The sequence below is a fragment of the Lasioglossum baleicum genome, chromosome 16, assembly GCF_051020765.1.
Source record: "Lasioglossum baleicum chromosome 16, iyLasBale1, whole genome shotgun sequence".
Lineage (NCBI taxonomy): Eukaryota > Metazoa > Arthropoda > Insecta > Hymenoptera > Halictidae > Lasioglossum > Lasioglossum baleicum.
In genome coordinates this window covers 5,998,067-6,011,620 of record NC_134944.1, presented here as the reverse complement: position 1 = coordinate 6,011,620, position 13,554 = coordinate 5,998,067, and the positions used below count along the sequence as shown (strand labels likewise).

The 13,554-nt window shown below is 50.3% G+C and overlaps 1 protein-coding gene across 5 annotated transcripts in view; it reads right to left on the bottom strand.

Annotated features, from left to right (window-relative positions):
• Nucleotides 1-11,318, bottom strand: part of Dac (dachshund family transcription factor) — a 250,242-nt gene extending 238,924 nt beyond the window's left edge. The window contains exon 1 of one of the 5 annotated variants that reach the window (XM_076441029.1): nt 9,277-11,318. In XM_076441029.1, the coding sequence (XP_076297144.1) occupies nt 9,277-10,058 (782 nt within the window). In that variant the 5' untranslated portion in view covers nt 10,059-11,318. The remainder of the gene's footprint in view (nt 1-9,276) is intronic. The other 4 variants (XM_076441027.1, XM_076441028.1, XM_076441030.1 and 1 more) reach the window with 4 other exon arrangements.
• Between the last annotated feature and the right edge of the window lie 2,236 nt (nt 11,319-13,554).

The following is a 13,554-nucleotide window of genomic DNA, read 5'->3' as shown; positions in this document are numbered from 1 at the left end:
GCGATCTCTCCCTCGATCGATCACACCCGTTACATCCACTTTTCGTCGGACTCGCCGATACGATCTACGAGATCCACGATAGCATCATCGGAGAGCGAACCCTGCTCCCGCTAAACGTCCGATCGAATACTGATTTATACCCCGGAGAGCCAGAACAATAAGGAAAAATAATACACCGACGAATGGGCGGACTTAGGTGTCGACGACAGATTTTCGTCTCTGTCCTCTTTATCGTTCCTCGACGAGGCGGGACCACGATGGACTTCCGTATAGGCCGACGACCCCTTCCAGATAAAACACAAACACGCCGCCAGCAACCGGCCAATGCATATTTATGCGGTAGGCGTTGTTCTGCGGACTCTAGTTCTCTACTCTCTTCTGCCGTCTAGTTCTGCAGAACCAGCAACTACTGATTCCATGGAAAAATAGTTTGGGACCGAAGAAACCAAAGTCCGCGGGAAAGTTGCGGCCTTGCTGCCAGCAACTTTGCCTGAACTGCATCCGATCGGGGCTTGTGGCGAACCGTGCAGTGTTTTAGGTCTCTACAGCTTCGACGAATTTTTAGAACGAAGTGGAGGAACGAAGTCTGCTTCAGAACTGAATTGAGGACTTTGGAGGATGTAATTCCCTTTTTATATTGCCTGCTGAATATGTTAGTTCAACTGTACTTTTAAATTCTTCTAATATTTTCAATGTTACGAATTACTCGAATTTTGTGTGATAGATGCATAAACTCTGTTGTCTAGTAATTATTGACTGGAATCTGACATTTGATTTCAACTCTATTTCTTACACTAAGAATGTTAGCATTAGTCTGCGGATTTTTGTGCAAAATAAAAATTACTGTCCAGGTCAATCAAAAGAGACTGAAGTGAACTGAACACACTGAATGTTCTAAAATACTAAAAATAGTAGAGTAAACTGTACAATGATTGGCACCCTAAGCCAGAATCGTAGTAAAAATCTTTTTATCTTTATTCGAAATCTTTTAACAAGCTTAACTTTCTCTTATTATAAGCTAATAGAGATTTCTCAGCAAAATCAAACAGTTTTACGAGTCATAAATCTGTTATTATAAAATGTATTCAGTGAATAACAATCGTACAAATAGTACAGTCTTACAAAGTTACAAAACTTGTAACGTTGCTTTGAAATATAAATAAGAAGCAATAAAAAATTATTTTATACTAGTGCCGATAAAGACTGCAGTGCCAGCAATAGTACAGTTTACCCTGTAACAATATTTTTAAATTCTTCTAATGTCGTTTCAATTGCGTGCCTGGTTATTATATTTTCATAATCTATCAATGCCTCCTCGTATCTCATAAATTCGAAGTGCAATGAATTCATGAAGATCCACAGTCTACCGATCACTGATTACAACAGAAGACGAAGAAACGTCAGAACCCGGACGATCATCGTCAGAATGATAGAATCGGCGTGAGTTTCGCGTTCCCGATTCCCGGGACGGAAATGTGGGAATCGTGGAGCGAATAAATGGAAATATCACGGGTCGTCAATGGGCAGGATACCACGGTGGAAAGACAAGGAGCTACGGGAGCCTGGCGCCGGGGCCGCCGATACAATGCCGGCTCCGAAGATGACTTGCATCTGCACCGGGTCTACACGACGAGGAATCGCCGATCCTAGCCACAGGCGTTTCGGTTCGACTTCCTTCTTGACTTTCCCCTCTCTCCTGGCGTCGTCGTGATCTCTCACGAATTCTCATCGCGAGCGAGAAACGATTCCATCGGCCGGTTTATTATCAAACGAAAGAAGAAGAGGGAATGGCGACTTTCCTATTCCGAAATAAAGCGAGCCGTCTCATATCGGAATAAAATTATACATGTATCTTAAAAAACTCCGAGAGGCAGACCAGACGGGGAGAAAGCTCGAAAAATAAAGGAAAGAGAGGCGGAAGGTTCGGTTAATCCTTCTTGTTTGCCTTTCCGTTAATTATCTAGAATTAAGAAGGCCGGTTGTCGCGGCGCTCCGACCGGTCGGCCGGATTACTGGCTCGATTATTACTTGTTGCGGATTATTAATTACCGAGAATTACTGGGAGAGCTGGGGTTCGGCTGCGAGGGGTTGCCCGAGAGTGCTGAGGAAGAAACCGAGCGACGGATTTGCGCCGGAGACTCGATCGATCTTCGGGTCTCGCGGAAACTTGCCGCGTTGGGAAACAGTATTCTTCGAGTACCCCGACGAGCCTAAACCGAGCCCTGAATACTGGAAGACGGTCAGGAATGTTCCACGATGTCGATACACTACAAAATGCTCGGCTATTTTCATTTTCCTGCTCGATTGACATAGATTCGGATAGGGGATGAAATTAGGTAATTAATTTCTCTACTGGTCAGAACAGATTGAAAAACACAAATCACCATTTTTCACAGAGTCTTAATCTTTTATGAATTTAATAGATTCGAATATAGGGGATGAAATTCTAGCTCAAAGATCCTGTACAAAAATGATTATAAAATTCTCACGCAAAGAAGAACATTCCTAAAGCAAGTATGATGTGTATTTGATAGAAGTGAGGGGCTGAAATGCACTATCTCGCTTGAAGAGAATTATTTTCGCCACAAACGCAGAAGGTTCGAATCCAGCCGAGTGGATATCGCGTCCAAGGGCCGCAACGTTGCAGAATATATCAGCGAATAATATTAGGTTTAGGGAGGGCTCGAATCAGCGGACAATAAAAGGAGCTATTTAAAGAAAACCATGAGCGGAAACGAGCGCGAGCAGCGGGCCCGAGGACGCGCGCGTATCTGTGTCAAAAGCAGCCCGCCGGCAATAATGGAAGCCCTTAAAAACGTAAAGCTGGCTAGAGGGCCAGTTGAGCGAGCGCGTGGGTTATGAAACCGAGGAGGGGCAGAGAGCAAGAGAGAGAGAGAGAGAGAGAGACGAGAGGAGAGAGAGCGAAAAAAACGGCCGAGCCAGCTGCCGTACACAATCCGATACAATCGCGGAGAGTGGATACGGTTTTCCGGGGAAGATAAATGGAAGCGTCGAAGGCACCCGGATCGCCGAAGGATCGGCCCGTACTCGGCCTACGGGAATAATTGCTGGGAAAACCAGATTTCGGACATTGTCTCTAGCCCCTACCCATACTGTTCCCTTCACTGCACTCTTCACCGTGACTCCAGATTATCCATTCTCTCCGCAAATTGTTACATTCAGAAAACTCAAAGGTTTACCTTCGAGGTAGTTGTTTTTTAATTTTTATTTTACTTTAACTCTTACTTTTTTCCTGAAGCACACTTTTTGAACCTTGTTTCATTTTTTATCTACTTCTTCTTCCCTCAACCACCCCTTTTCTATTTGTATGACATCTGACTTCTGTCCTGAACTCATCACAATTTTTCTACCAATTCTTTAACCCCACTTATCTATCTAAATCCTCTTCTAACTTCAGCTTTCTAACTTCTAAATTCGATTTTCTCTCACCCAATTCTTCTTACACTTCTTCATCTACCTCTGCACCCTCTTCTTCAATTTACTTCGAAGTGTTTAACATTATTCTCATCTTCTAGCTTCACCTATCCCCATCCACCCCTTCTTTTTAAATTTTCTTTGCTCTAATTAAATTTCTCTGCTATTCACCCCTTTTGCACCTTCTCTACCCTTCTCGTATTACATCTCCTCCCTCCATTTCTATTTCATTATTGTACTTCATTAATCCCTTGTCTTAAAACGTTGTCTCAGACACCTCATAGGTTTCGCACATAAAATTCGAGTATGAAGTAATACAAGTTATATTTCATATTCGAAGTCTCGTCAATTGTAACGCAACGGATAAGTGTCACCGAATGGTCCCTTCTCTTCTGTACTGTTTGTCCGTCCGCGAATTTCGATCTCGCAGGATCGCGTCCGATTTCTTCGGAGGTAGCATGATCGATTTGGAAATCGTACTACTTTCCAGGACGGGCACCGGCGCGTTTGCGCGATTAAACGCGAACGCGTACCCATTTAACCGCGCGCGTCTCTGCACACGGTGCATAAGCGCACGGCAACAACGAGGCAAGAGCCTAGACGTACCGAAGGAAATAAATATTAATAACGATGCTTTCCCTCTCTCTCTCTCATCTCTGCTTTCCTTTCTCTAGTCGAGCGTCTTCTTCATCCTCTCAGCGGCCGAGTGCTCCCCTCTCGCTCTTATCTTCCCTCTATACAACTAGACCACAGTTCCCCGTTGCACTCTTTCCCTCTCCTACTCATCTCTCTCCGTTACTCTCCGGGTGCGCGTTTGTGCATTGTTAGGGCCATTACGGGAGCCAATTAATCTATGCACAATTTTATAATTAAACGGCTAATAGCGCATAGAATTATAGTCCAGGGCCGCGCGCACTCCCACGTATCCTGCCGCGTTCGTTCGTTCGCTTATTCGTTCGCGGATTATGCGTCGAGAAAGACGTTGAAGGCAAAAGAAGAAGGGACCCGGCCAGGCAGGAAGAGACGCACGAGGAAATCTCCGATTCAACCCAACGAATATTGCGTGTGTAACATTTACATACACGCATAGTCTTTCATCTTATACCAGCGTGGATTTGCCGTGTGTATGCATGTATGTACACGCGTCGCGCACAATCTTCGCCTCGTTGATTCTTTCCCAGCGAATCGGGACACCTCGCCGACGATGATTCAGTTCGATCGTCGCGGACCCAGGGCAAATTGACTGCAGGATAATTGGCTCGTCTCGTTAGCGAGCGTATATGGCATCAATTAGGCGTAGCCGGGAAGGAGCGTGCTCGACGGCCGAATCGGGGACGATTCTCGCCGATCGGTGGACGCGTGGGCGGACAAGGCGTTTCGATTTGTAAGCGTCATTCACAATTACCCCGGGCTCGAAACACCGATCCTCTAAACAACTTAATTGGTTCTAGAACGATACCGTCGGCCCATACTCTCCTGACATTTGCTGCAACCGATTCGATTTTTTCAACATTGCGCTTCGCCATTCAGCTTTCCCGCAAGGAAATTATGTCTTTCAACCCTTTCAGAAAAAGATTGAGAATAACGAGGGGGTGAAATCTTGTAGAGAAGTGCGGACACACTTCTGTCAGTATAAATTCATCTTTTTTTACTGTCATGAACAATCAGACTATCAAACAGTGCTATTTCTTATTTGCTAGTTGAACAGTAGGGTAGAGGAACTTCCACTTAAAATCATTGTGGAGACAGAAGAAAGAATGAGAATAACGAGAGAGTGAAAAATCTTGTAGAGAAGTGCAGACACCCTTCTGTGGCAGTAGAAATTCATTCCTTTTTCTAACCTGATGTTGTTATTAATTTATTCACAGTGCTAACTTGACAATGATACGAAGAATCAGATCTATGTATTTCCGATTTAATAGTTGAAGAGGAAGGTGGAGGAACGTCCACGTAAAACCACTGTGACGTCACTATGGAGACAAAAGAAAGAATTCCTTCTGTGCCAGAAGAAGTTGATTTTTTCTCTAACCTGATGCTGCTACAAATTCGTTTAGAGTGCTGACTCTATACTGTCATGAAGAATGAGACTATCAAACTACTATTTCGTCCACTTGAAAACACTGCTGAATGACAGTCATGGCAATATTATTTTCTCACACTGGAAGGGATGAATATATTCACAAAATATTTTCGACCCTCTCTCCTCATTGTCCCACTCAATGACAATATGTAGCACTTCTAGTAACAGCACAAGAAGAGCAACCAAGTATAGTAATGAAGACTTTGCGCTGCTTGTTTCAGAAAGAATGGTCAGTTAGAAAGATCGAAGACTCCCGGTGCGCGGTCCACGATCCCCGACGCGACGCGACGCTCGCGTTGCAACGCAGCCGGCGCCGCCGCTCGAAACCGCAAGAAAAATCTGGCTGAATTATCGGTGCGGTTCTCGGTGCATGCTGTTGCATCGATGACGATAGAGCCGGGCCGTAGGGCCGTGTAACCGTGCGCGCGAAACCCCCTCGAGCCTCTCCACATACAGAGAGAACGAGAGAGAGAGAGTAGCAAGCGGAGGTAACATCGGTGTGTAGCCAGTGTTCCCGGTGTTACCACTGCCCGTGCATTATCAGAATGTAACGACGTCAGCGGTACACGCGACCAGCACCGGACACCGCACACACGAGGACCATACCGCGGTCTCTTAATCATCCGATTTTTCCTGGCGATCCTCCCTCGCACTCCACGAACCCCCTGCATGCTGCACCCCCTCGTCCCTGCGCCGGTGTACATCGTTTTTCCAATCGATACGGAAACTCGAGGAATTGCACCGCCATCATCGCTCCATAGATCATTAAATAGCCGGTCCTGTTTCACGGATTTTTTTACAGCGAGGAGTAGGTGCCATTTTAAACAGTACCAGGATCTTCTAGTACTATCTTTAACTTGGTGAAACGACAAGAAATTGGAATTTAATGAGCAAGAAAATATATAGCCATTTCTGTTTCACGAATTTTATGACAACGACGAGTTGGTGCCATTTTAAACAGTAGAAGGATCAGAAGAATTTTAAAATGACAGTGTACTCTCTCTCCAAAGTAAACAAAATAAGCAAAACAATAAATAACCGAGCCATCCTGTTTCAGGAATTTTATACTGAATAGTACAGTTTGGATTGTATGATAACAACGAGTAGGTGGCATTTAAACCAGTGCAAGGATCAGAAGAATTTAGAAGTGTCAATGTACCCCAACTTGGTGAAATGACAGCAAGACTTAACAATTTTTATTTTGCACAGATATTGATTAAGCAATCTGCTCTTGAACATTGCAAGAAAGTTTGTTAGATTCTTCAAGTTTCAGAAGTTGAAGAGAGCTGGAGGCTCAAGGATGGGTTTAGCAAACTAGCTGATGTGTCCAGGCATAGTATTTTAAGCACTGTGTTGTGTACAGTCGAAGAAGGGTTGTACCCTGCGGTTTGTTTCTTCAGATCGCAGAAATTCGAGAGAAGCTTAGAATCACCCTGTTGATGTATTTGGACACAGCATTTTAGAGCACTACGAAGAAGTATTCCATCTTTCATCAGAAATTTAGCTAGCCTAGTGACATGTTTGAGTACGCCATTTCAGACAGAGCACTGTGAACCTCTTCTAAAAAGACTTCTATGTTACGATTTAATTCTTCAGACCACAGAATAACAAATAGGAATTTATCCCAGACATCCTCTCTTGCGTCAGAGGGAGAAATTGAAGACCGCACTTTCGCTTTCGAAGCAGCATCAGGACGCAAATATCGGAAGCGTAAATTTTTGTCGAAAGCGAGTCTGATGGTATCGTCTGGGGCAACGGAGAGGAGCAACGCGGCGCGGAGCCAAACTGCGGAGAAATGATGGATCATCGTGTTCGAGGGACATTGACCGGTCAGCTTTTCACTTTTTCGTCGTAGACAATGCGCCTGCATATCATCCAGACCACAAGCCTCGGAATAAAAGAAACATGGAACGCGTTACCGAATAATTAACCGATATAGTTCAAACAAACTAGTTCGCAGAGTCTACAAGGGTGGTTGCTCCGGAGCATGTCGATTTCAAAATAGCCCCGGGAGGGTGTCGAACGGGAGCGTTTCGAAAGCTACTAGAAACCCAATAAGAAAGCTCACAAATGGGAAATGTAAACAGCATTCCCTCGGGAGAGAGCGGTGTTCGAGACGGAGAGAGAAAGATAGAGGGTCCGTCGAGAGAGGGCTGTGTGGCGCACGAGCCGACGGCTCGGCGAGCTCTGGTTCTGTAACTGCGACTCGGATTATTCGGATCCCTATCCCTACGTGCGTCTCTTTCCTCCCGATTTCTCTTTCCCTCTGTTCCCGTCTCTATTCCCTCCGCTCGGAATCCCTCGACCCTCTTTCTCCTTCGCCCTCGCTTCTGTCGCGCTGAATCCGTTTCCGTTGTGACTGCCACTGCGCGCCGCACTGCCCGCAATACTATTGTCCCTTTCTCGCTCGGATTCCCTGTCGAATCGATCCCCTAACACCCCAATTCTATCCACAACACCGTCCGAATCGCACAATCGAACAACTCGCCAAGAGAAAAATTCGAAAACGATCAAGCACCTCGAGATTTCGACGAGAACGAGATTCGAGTGTCGGAGAGAAACGCAGGAGGAGCCCGAACCGAAGGACAATATTTTCCCCGACGTTCACCGGATCCCCTCGTTCCGTTTACCATTCCGTTTCGTCTGCCGTCTGACTCGTGGGTGGGGTAAGCTTGTACTACAGCCACTTCTCTCTGTCTCGTCGGTGGGGACGATTCATTCAGAGAAACTGCCGTGAAAGGGACACCTGTTGGCACCGAGGCCCGTTGACAATTCCAGATACAAAGGCACGTGCCTTCGGATCGGCTCCTGCCACGGGACGGTGGCTGCTGCTCTGCCACAATCCGGCCAAAGCAGAAAATTATTAATTCCCTCGCCGTTTGAATAGGTGCTATTGCCTTTAAAATTGTTCCAAGGTGTCTCAATTGTCTCTAGAAACACGAAGAGCTAGGACATCCCTTTGCTAACGATGATGTAGAAGGCTGCTGTCTCTAGGAACTCAGAAGAGCCTAGGACGCCTGAAGACCTCGCTGCTAATTTCTGACCAAAAGACAGAAGTTCGTCCCATGTGCCCAATCATCCCCAAAACCTCAGGCAATCGGTATGAATACCCGGTACCGAAATAAAGAAATGTCCCCAATCATCCCCGAAAGTAGCCTCAGGCATTTCTTCACTACCTCTGTCACTCAATGCACGAGACCAGCAGTGTCCGAGCTCTGAGGGACATGAAGATGGCTTCTTTCTACGTCCGAGTGCACGAAGCTTCGTGAAGGTGCAAAGATAGAGGACACCGAGGTGTGGGCATGAGCCTAGAAAGCGTCGTCGAAATTGAGACGGGCTAAAAAGCGTGAAGGGGACGAGCCGAGGCAGCGAGAAGAGTAGCCGAGGCGCGATTAAAATATTTTTTGGTCGGCCGGTAGCCGCGGAGCGTTCCGTGGCTGGCCGAAGATAAAGTGCTGCCCAGAGGCGACACCGGGCGTTATTAATACACGCGAGGATCGTAGCTTCCGTTCCCGGGGAACGGGAGCCGCGGGACGAGCAGAGAGATCCGTAGGTGGCTCTCTATACCATGGTTCGTGTTATCGTCGCGAGTCATCGAGTCTCTTTGGAGTTGACGACGATGGATACCGGTTTCCCCGATCGAACCGATCTAAAGTATAGTCGTTGTTCAGGTGTAACGTGTATACGTATAACATGTCCCTATCGACGGACAGGTTAGACGACGCCGCGATGCCCCGTGTGTTCGATCGATCAGCATTTACCTGGCGGTGGTGCAATCCCTGTAGAGTATGTCGAAGTCCTTGCAGCTGAGTAGCTTGCACCGGTTGACGCCGGGTTGGATGGCTCCGAGGCCTCGTAGGATCCTGACTTGCTCGACGTTGCACACCAACGGCACTATATCGAGCCTCTTCAGCTTCGTGTAGACGGTGTGCAGGCCGCCGACCAGGTGCTTCAGGAACAGCTCGAACGCCTGCGGAAGGCAGAGCATCGTGTCCCCAGCGATGATGAACGCGGCAACCTTTTGGCCGCGATAATCGACCAGCTTGCACTCGTTCGCGGTCGGATCGCTGGTGCTGATCGGCGGCGGGCTGTTGTAGGACCTGGGCGGCAGGACCGCGTGATGAGCGGCCATCAGCTCCAACGGGGACCCATGGTGTCCGCTGAGCATGCCACCCAGTTGTCCCAGCAGCCCGAGACCCGGCGGCGGCAGGCCCGGCATACGGGGCACCATACCTGGAGGCGCACCGGGTGCTCCTCCTGCGGATAACGGCGGTGGACTCAACGGTAGACCCTGTGGCGGTGAACCACGGGTTGGCGAACCCGGCGTCGGGACGCCTCGATGCTGTTGCTGCTGCGATTGTTGGTCGCGAAGCTGGTCCCGAGGATGGGGCTGTTGGTGCGACGGCGGTGGCTGACTGTGGGAACCGTGGAGCTGTTGCTGACTCTGCTGGCCCGACGGGCTATGGGGATGCTTCGGGCTGCCGGTTACGGGACTGGCGCGGCTACTGTGGTCGGAAGAACTATCCATCGCTCCGTGGTCCATGGAGTGTCCGAATGGCGCGCGACTCTTTGCCTATGGAGAACGCGAGTTGCTGCAGGGATGATCGAATAAGGTTCACTTAGGGTCTTTGGCTCTCTGTACACAGCCGCCCACGTGGACGCCACCGGGCTTCGAAGAGGACGCCGCCAGTCAACGCATACTAGGCTATCGAATCTCGGTGATGTCTCTCGATCGGCTTCGGCCGGCTCCTAGCCGACGAGCAACGTGGTCCCGTCGTCACAGCCAGGATCGGCTGTAGATCGGATCGGACCCGAACAGAGTCACTCTCACTCGATGGATGAACTGTCGCGTCGTCTCACGGGCTACGGTGTACCGTGTACGCGGGGCTAACAACTGCACTGTGCACAACCACTCGGACGACCGTGTCCATGACAATCGGATGATCGGCTATCGGTCGACACTGTGTTTTACCACCCGGACCCCTGGCGACCGTGGATTAACAGGTCCGTGGATCTTGGGCCGGCTATGCTCGAGGAGCAGCCGCGAGCTGCCCCTCGTCGAATCGACGATCGGATCGACCACGACAGAAGTTCTTCGAGGCGATGTCGCGTAGCTCGGACAGCCTCTTTGACACTGAATATCGGAGCACACTCGCCGGCGACCGGGTTCGGATTCGGTCGGACTGTTGACGCGCGGGCTCACGGTTCCGAATCGTCGACTGACGTGAAAACGTGGACGTTGTCGTCGACGACCGGCGACAGAAAAACACAAACGAAACGCGACGACGATGTTCAAACCGCGGACGACCGAGAACGACGACGACGACGACGGAGTTGCTGTCGCGGTGACAACGACCGCGACCACGGTGACGGACACAACGACGAAACCACGACGAGGACGGCGACGACGACGACGGAAGCAACGACGACGACGACGGCGACGACGACGGCGACGGCGACGACGAAAGCGGCTGCGGCGGTAACTCGCAGGAACGCGCGTCGCTCGTTCTCAAAGTGGCAAACGCTCTCTCGGTCGAGTCGGGAGTATTTCCCTACCCAGTCACAGATGTAATAAATAAAAACATCAGTGGGAGCCCGAAGAACGGGGAGGATGGGCGTTCTGTCCGCGCAACCGAGTATCCGGTTGGCGGAGCCACCGGGGTAGCAGTCCTCCCGATTGGACGGCAGCCTCACGGCGTCGACGCCTTTCGTGCCTTCCCCCGAACGGTGGTGGGACCAGCTCCGTGTTTCCCCACCAGGCGGCAACCACTGCCACCGACGACGCCGACCGGGACGATTCCGGGGGCGACTAACACACGGAGACATCCAGACGCAGACGCGAGTCTCAACAAGACAGTACGATTCGAACCTACCGCCGATCTACGCGCTACGAGTGGGGATTTCTTCTTTTTCCTCGCGACCTCTCTACCCCTCCCCAAGTCCTACGGTCGCGTCTCTCTCTGCCCCTTCCTCTCTCTCTCTCTCTCTCTGCGCCCTCCTCGCCACTCCTAGAATCTAACCGGCCCTCCTTCCCCCCGCCGTCCACCACCCGTTCCTTGTCGCGTTTCCTCCCTACCCTTCTCCTTCGCGTCGTTGTTTCTCCTTTCTTTTCTTCCCCTTTTTGCTTTCTTCCGCACGACACCCCACCCCGGTTTCTTTTTCCGTTTCGTTCCCGGAGTCTCTTCTACTAATCGTCGTCCTTCCTCGCTGCACTCGAACCCCTTTCCTCCGCGTTCCCCCTGCGGGGGCTCTCTCTTTCTATGCCTCGTCGTCTTCTCTTCGATTTCCGTTCTCTTTCGTTTCTTCTTCACCCGAGTCTGTATCCTTTCTCTCTCTCTCTCTTTCTCCGAGGTTTACCGTCTCCGTCTCACACGCGGTTTCTCACGCGCGCCCGCACTCTCTTTCTCTCTCTCTCTCCGTCTTCGTTCCCCTGCCTCTTCGTCAGCTGCCTCCCACTTCTTCCTCCGGCTTCTCCTCCCACCTTGGCTTATGGCTTGCACGCTCTCTCGAACTCGCGCTCTCTCTTTCCGTGGCCGTCCTATTCTCCGGGTCTCCTTCTTCCTCCCTCCGTACCCTCCCGTATTCCCTCCTCCTCCCTCACCCTTTCCGCGGCTCCTGCCCCGCCTGTCTCTCGACTCGGTTCGCCTCTCTCTCTTCTCGTTTCTCCCTGTTCCTCTGTCCGTACGACGAAGAATGTCGCCGGCGTTCGAATCGATCGGGTCGGTCGGTCGGTCGGTCTCTCGTGCACGCGGGGGGTCCCCCTTCCCCTTCGGTTGCACCCTCCCCATTCTCTCTCGCCACGGAGAGAGAGCACGCTCTCGCGCTCCCCCCTCTCCCTCTCGCCCTCCGCCTTCTTCTTCGCCGTTCCCTCGGCTGAATCTCCTCTACCATATTCGCCATCAGCATTACACGAGCGCGCTTATTTCTTCTGTAGGTAACTCTCTGCTTCCTCGCGATCTCTCTGCGGCGCTCTCCCTCTTTCTCCTCGACCACCCCCTTCTTCCATCTCACCCCCTCTATGTCGCCCCCCGTCGCCCCCCGCGCCCACCCCCTGGCGCCTATCCTCAGCGTCGCTAACACCGTTCCTCCGCCTCTTCTACCCCCTCCTCCACCTCCTCCTCCTCCGCCAACCTCCCTCGCCCCTCCCCCACCTCCTCGCCGCGAAGAGCGTACCGCGATATACCATACCCGACACTCTCCGCGGCTCTTGGTAAGCTCCCGAGTATGAGTGCTTAATATCTTTGTGCCATACCCGAAGCGTCCGTATCCGCCGATGCTTCTTACGTCCAAGCTTTCCCGGCTCTCGTTCGACGGCGGCCCGAGAGAGGCCCGCTAATTTCCCTTCCATCCGCGGATCTAGACCCGACAAAAAATTCCAGCCGGGTTTTAGCCCCTCGGTATCCTCCGGGCTCTCGGAAAACCCTGAAGAAAGTAGTCGCTCGAAGAATCGCGATCGGTAGGGGAAGTATTATACAGCTGGAGGAAACAGGAAGGGTTGAAGCCGCAGACGATGGCAAGACGAGTTCTTTCTAGAAGATTAGAAGATGAAATGTCCCACAAGAATACCACACGATGGAAAATCTGTGACAATTCTACAAATTGTTTATCGAACCTTCACGAAGAATCCTAACCTCCTGATCGTGTTTCACCCCTGAGATTAATGAATCGGGATCTTCTTGTAGTACAGAAGATGTTGAAGAACCGAGACCAGGAGGAAGCGGAAAGGGTTGGAGTCGGAAGATGAGGAGTCTAACATTGAAAGAGTCCTTTCTTGAAAACCAAATGATGTCTATCCAGCTTTGTTTACTAATTAACTGTCTTCCAGTGCTGTCTTCCAGTGCTGTCTTCCAGGATCCACCGATCTTGAGGACCCAGTTCGAAATCAGGGAACAGCGGCGTTGATTCTACAATTTAGGGAGTCAAAGAAGAGGATGTCGTAAGACGAATGGAGCGTAGGTCGTGGAGACCCGGGTGGGAAGAAATCCGATGGGAAGCAGGAGGGTATCGTTTGGTCTTTTTCCAGCGGTCAACCCCTGATC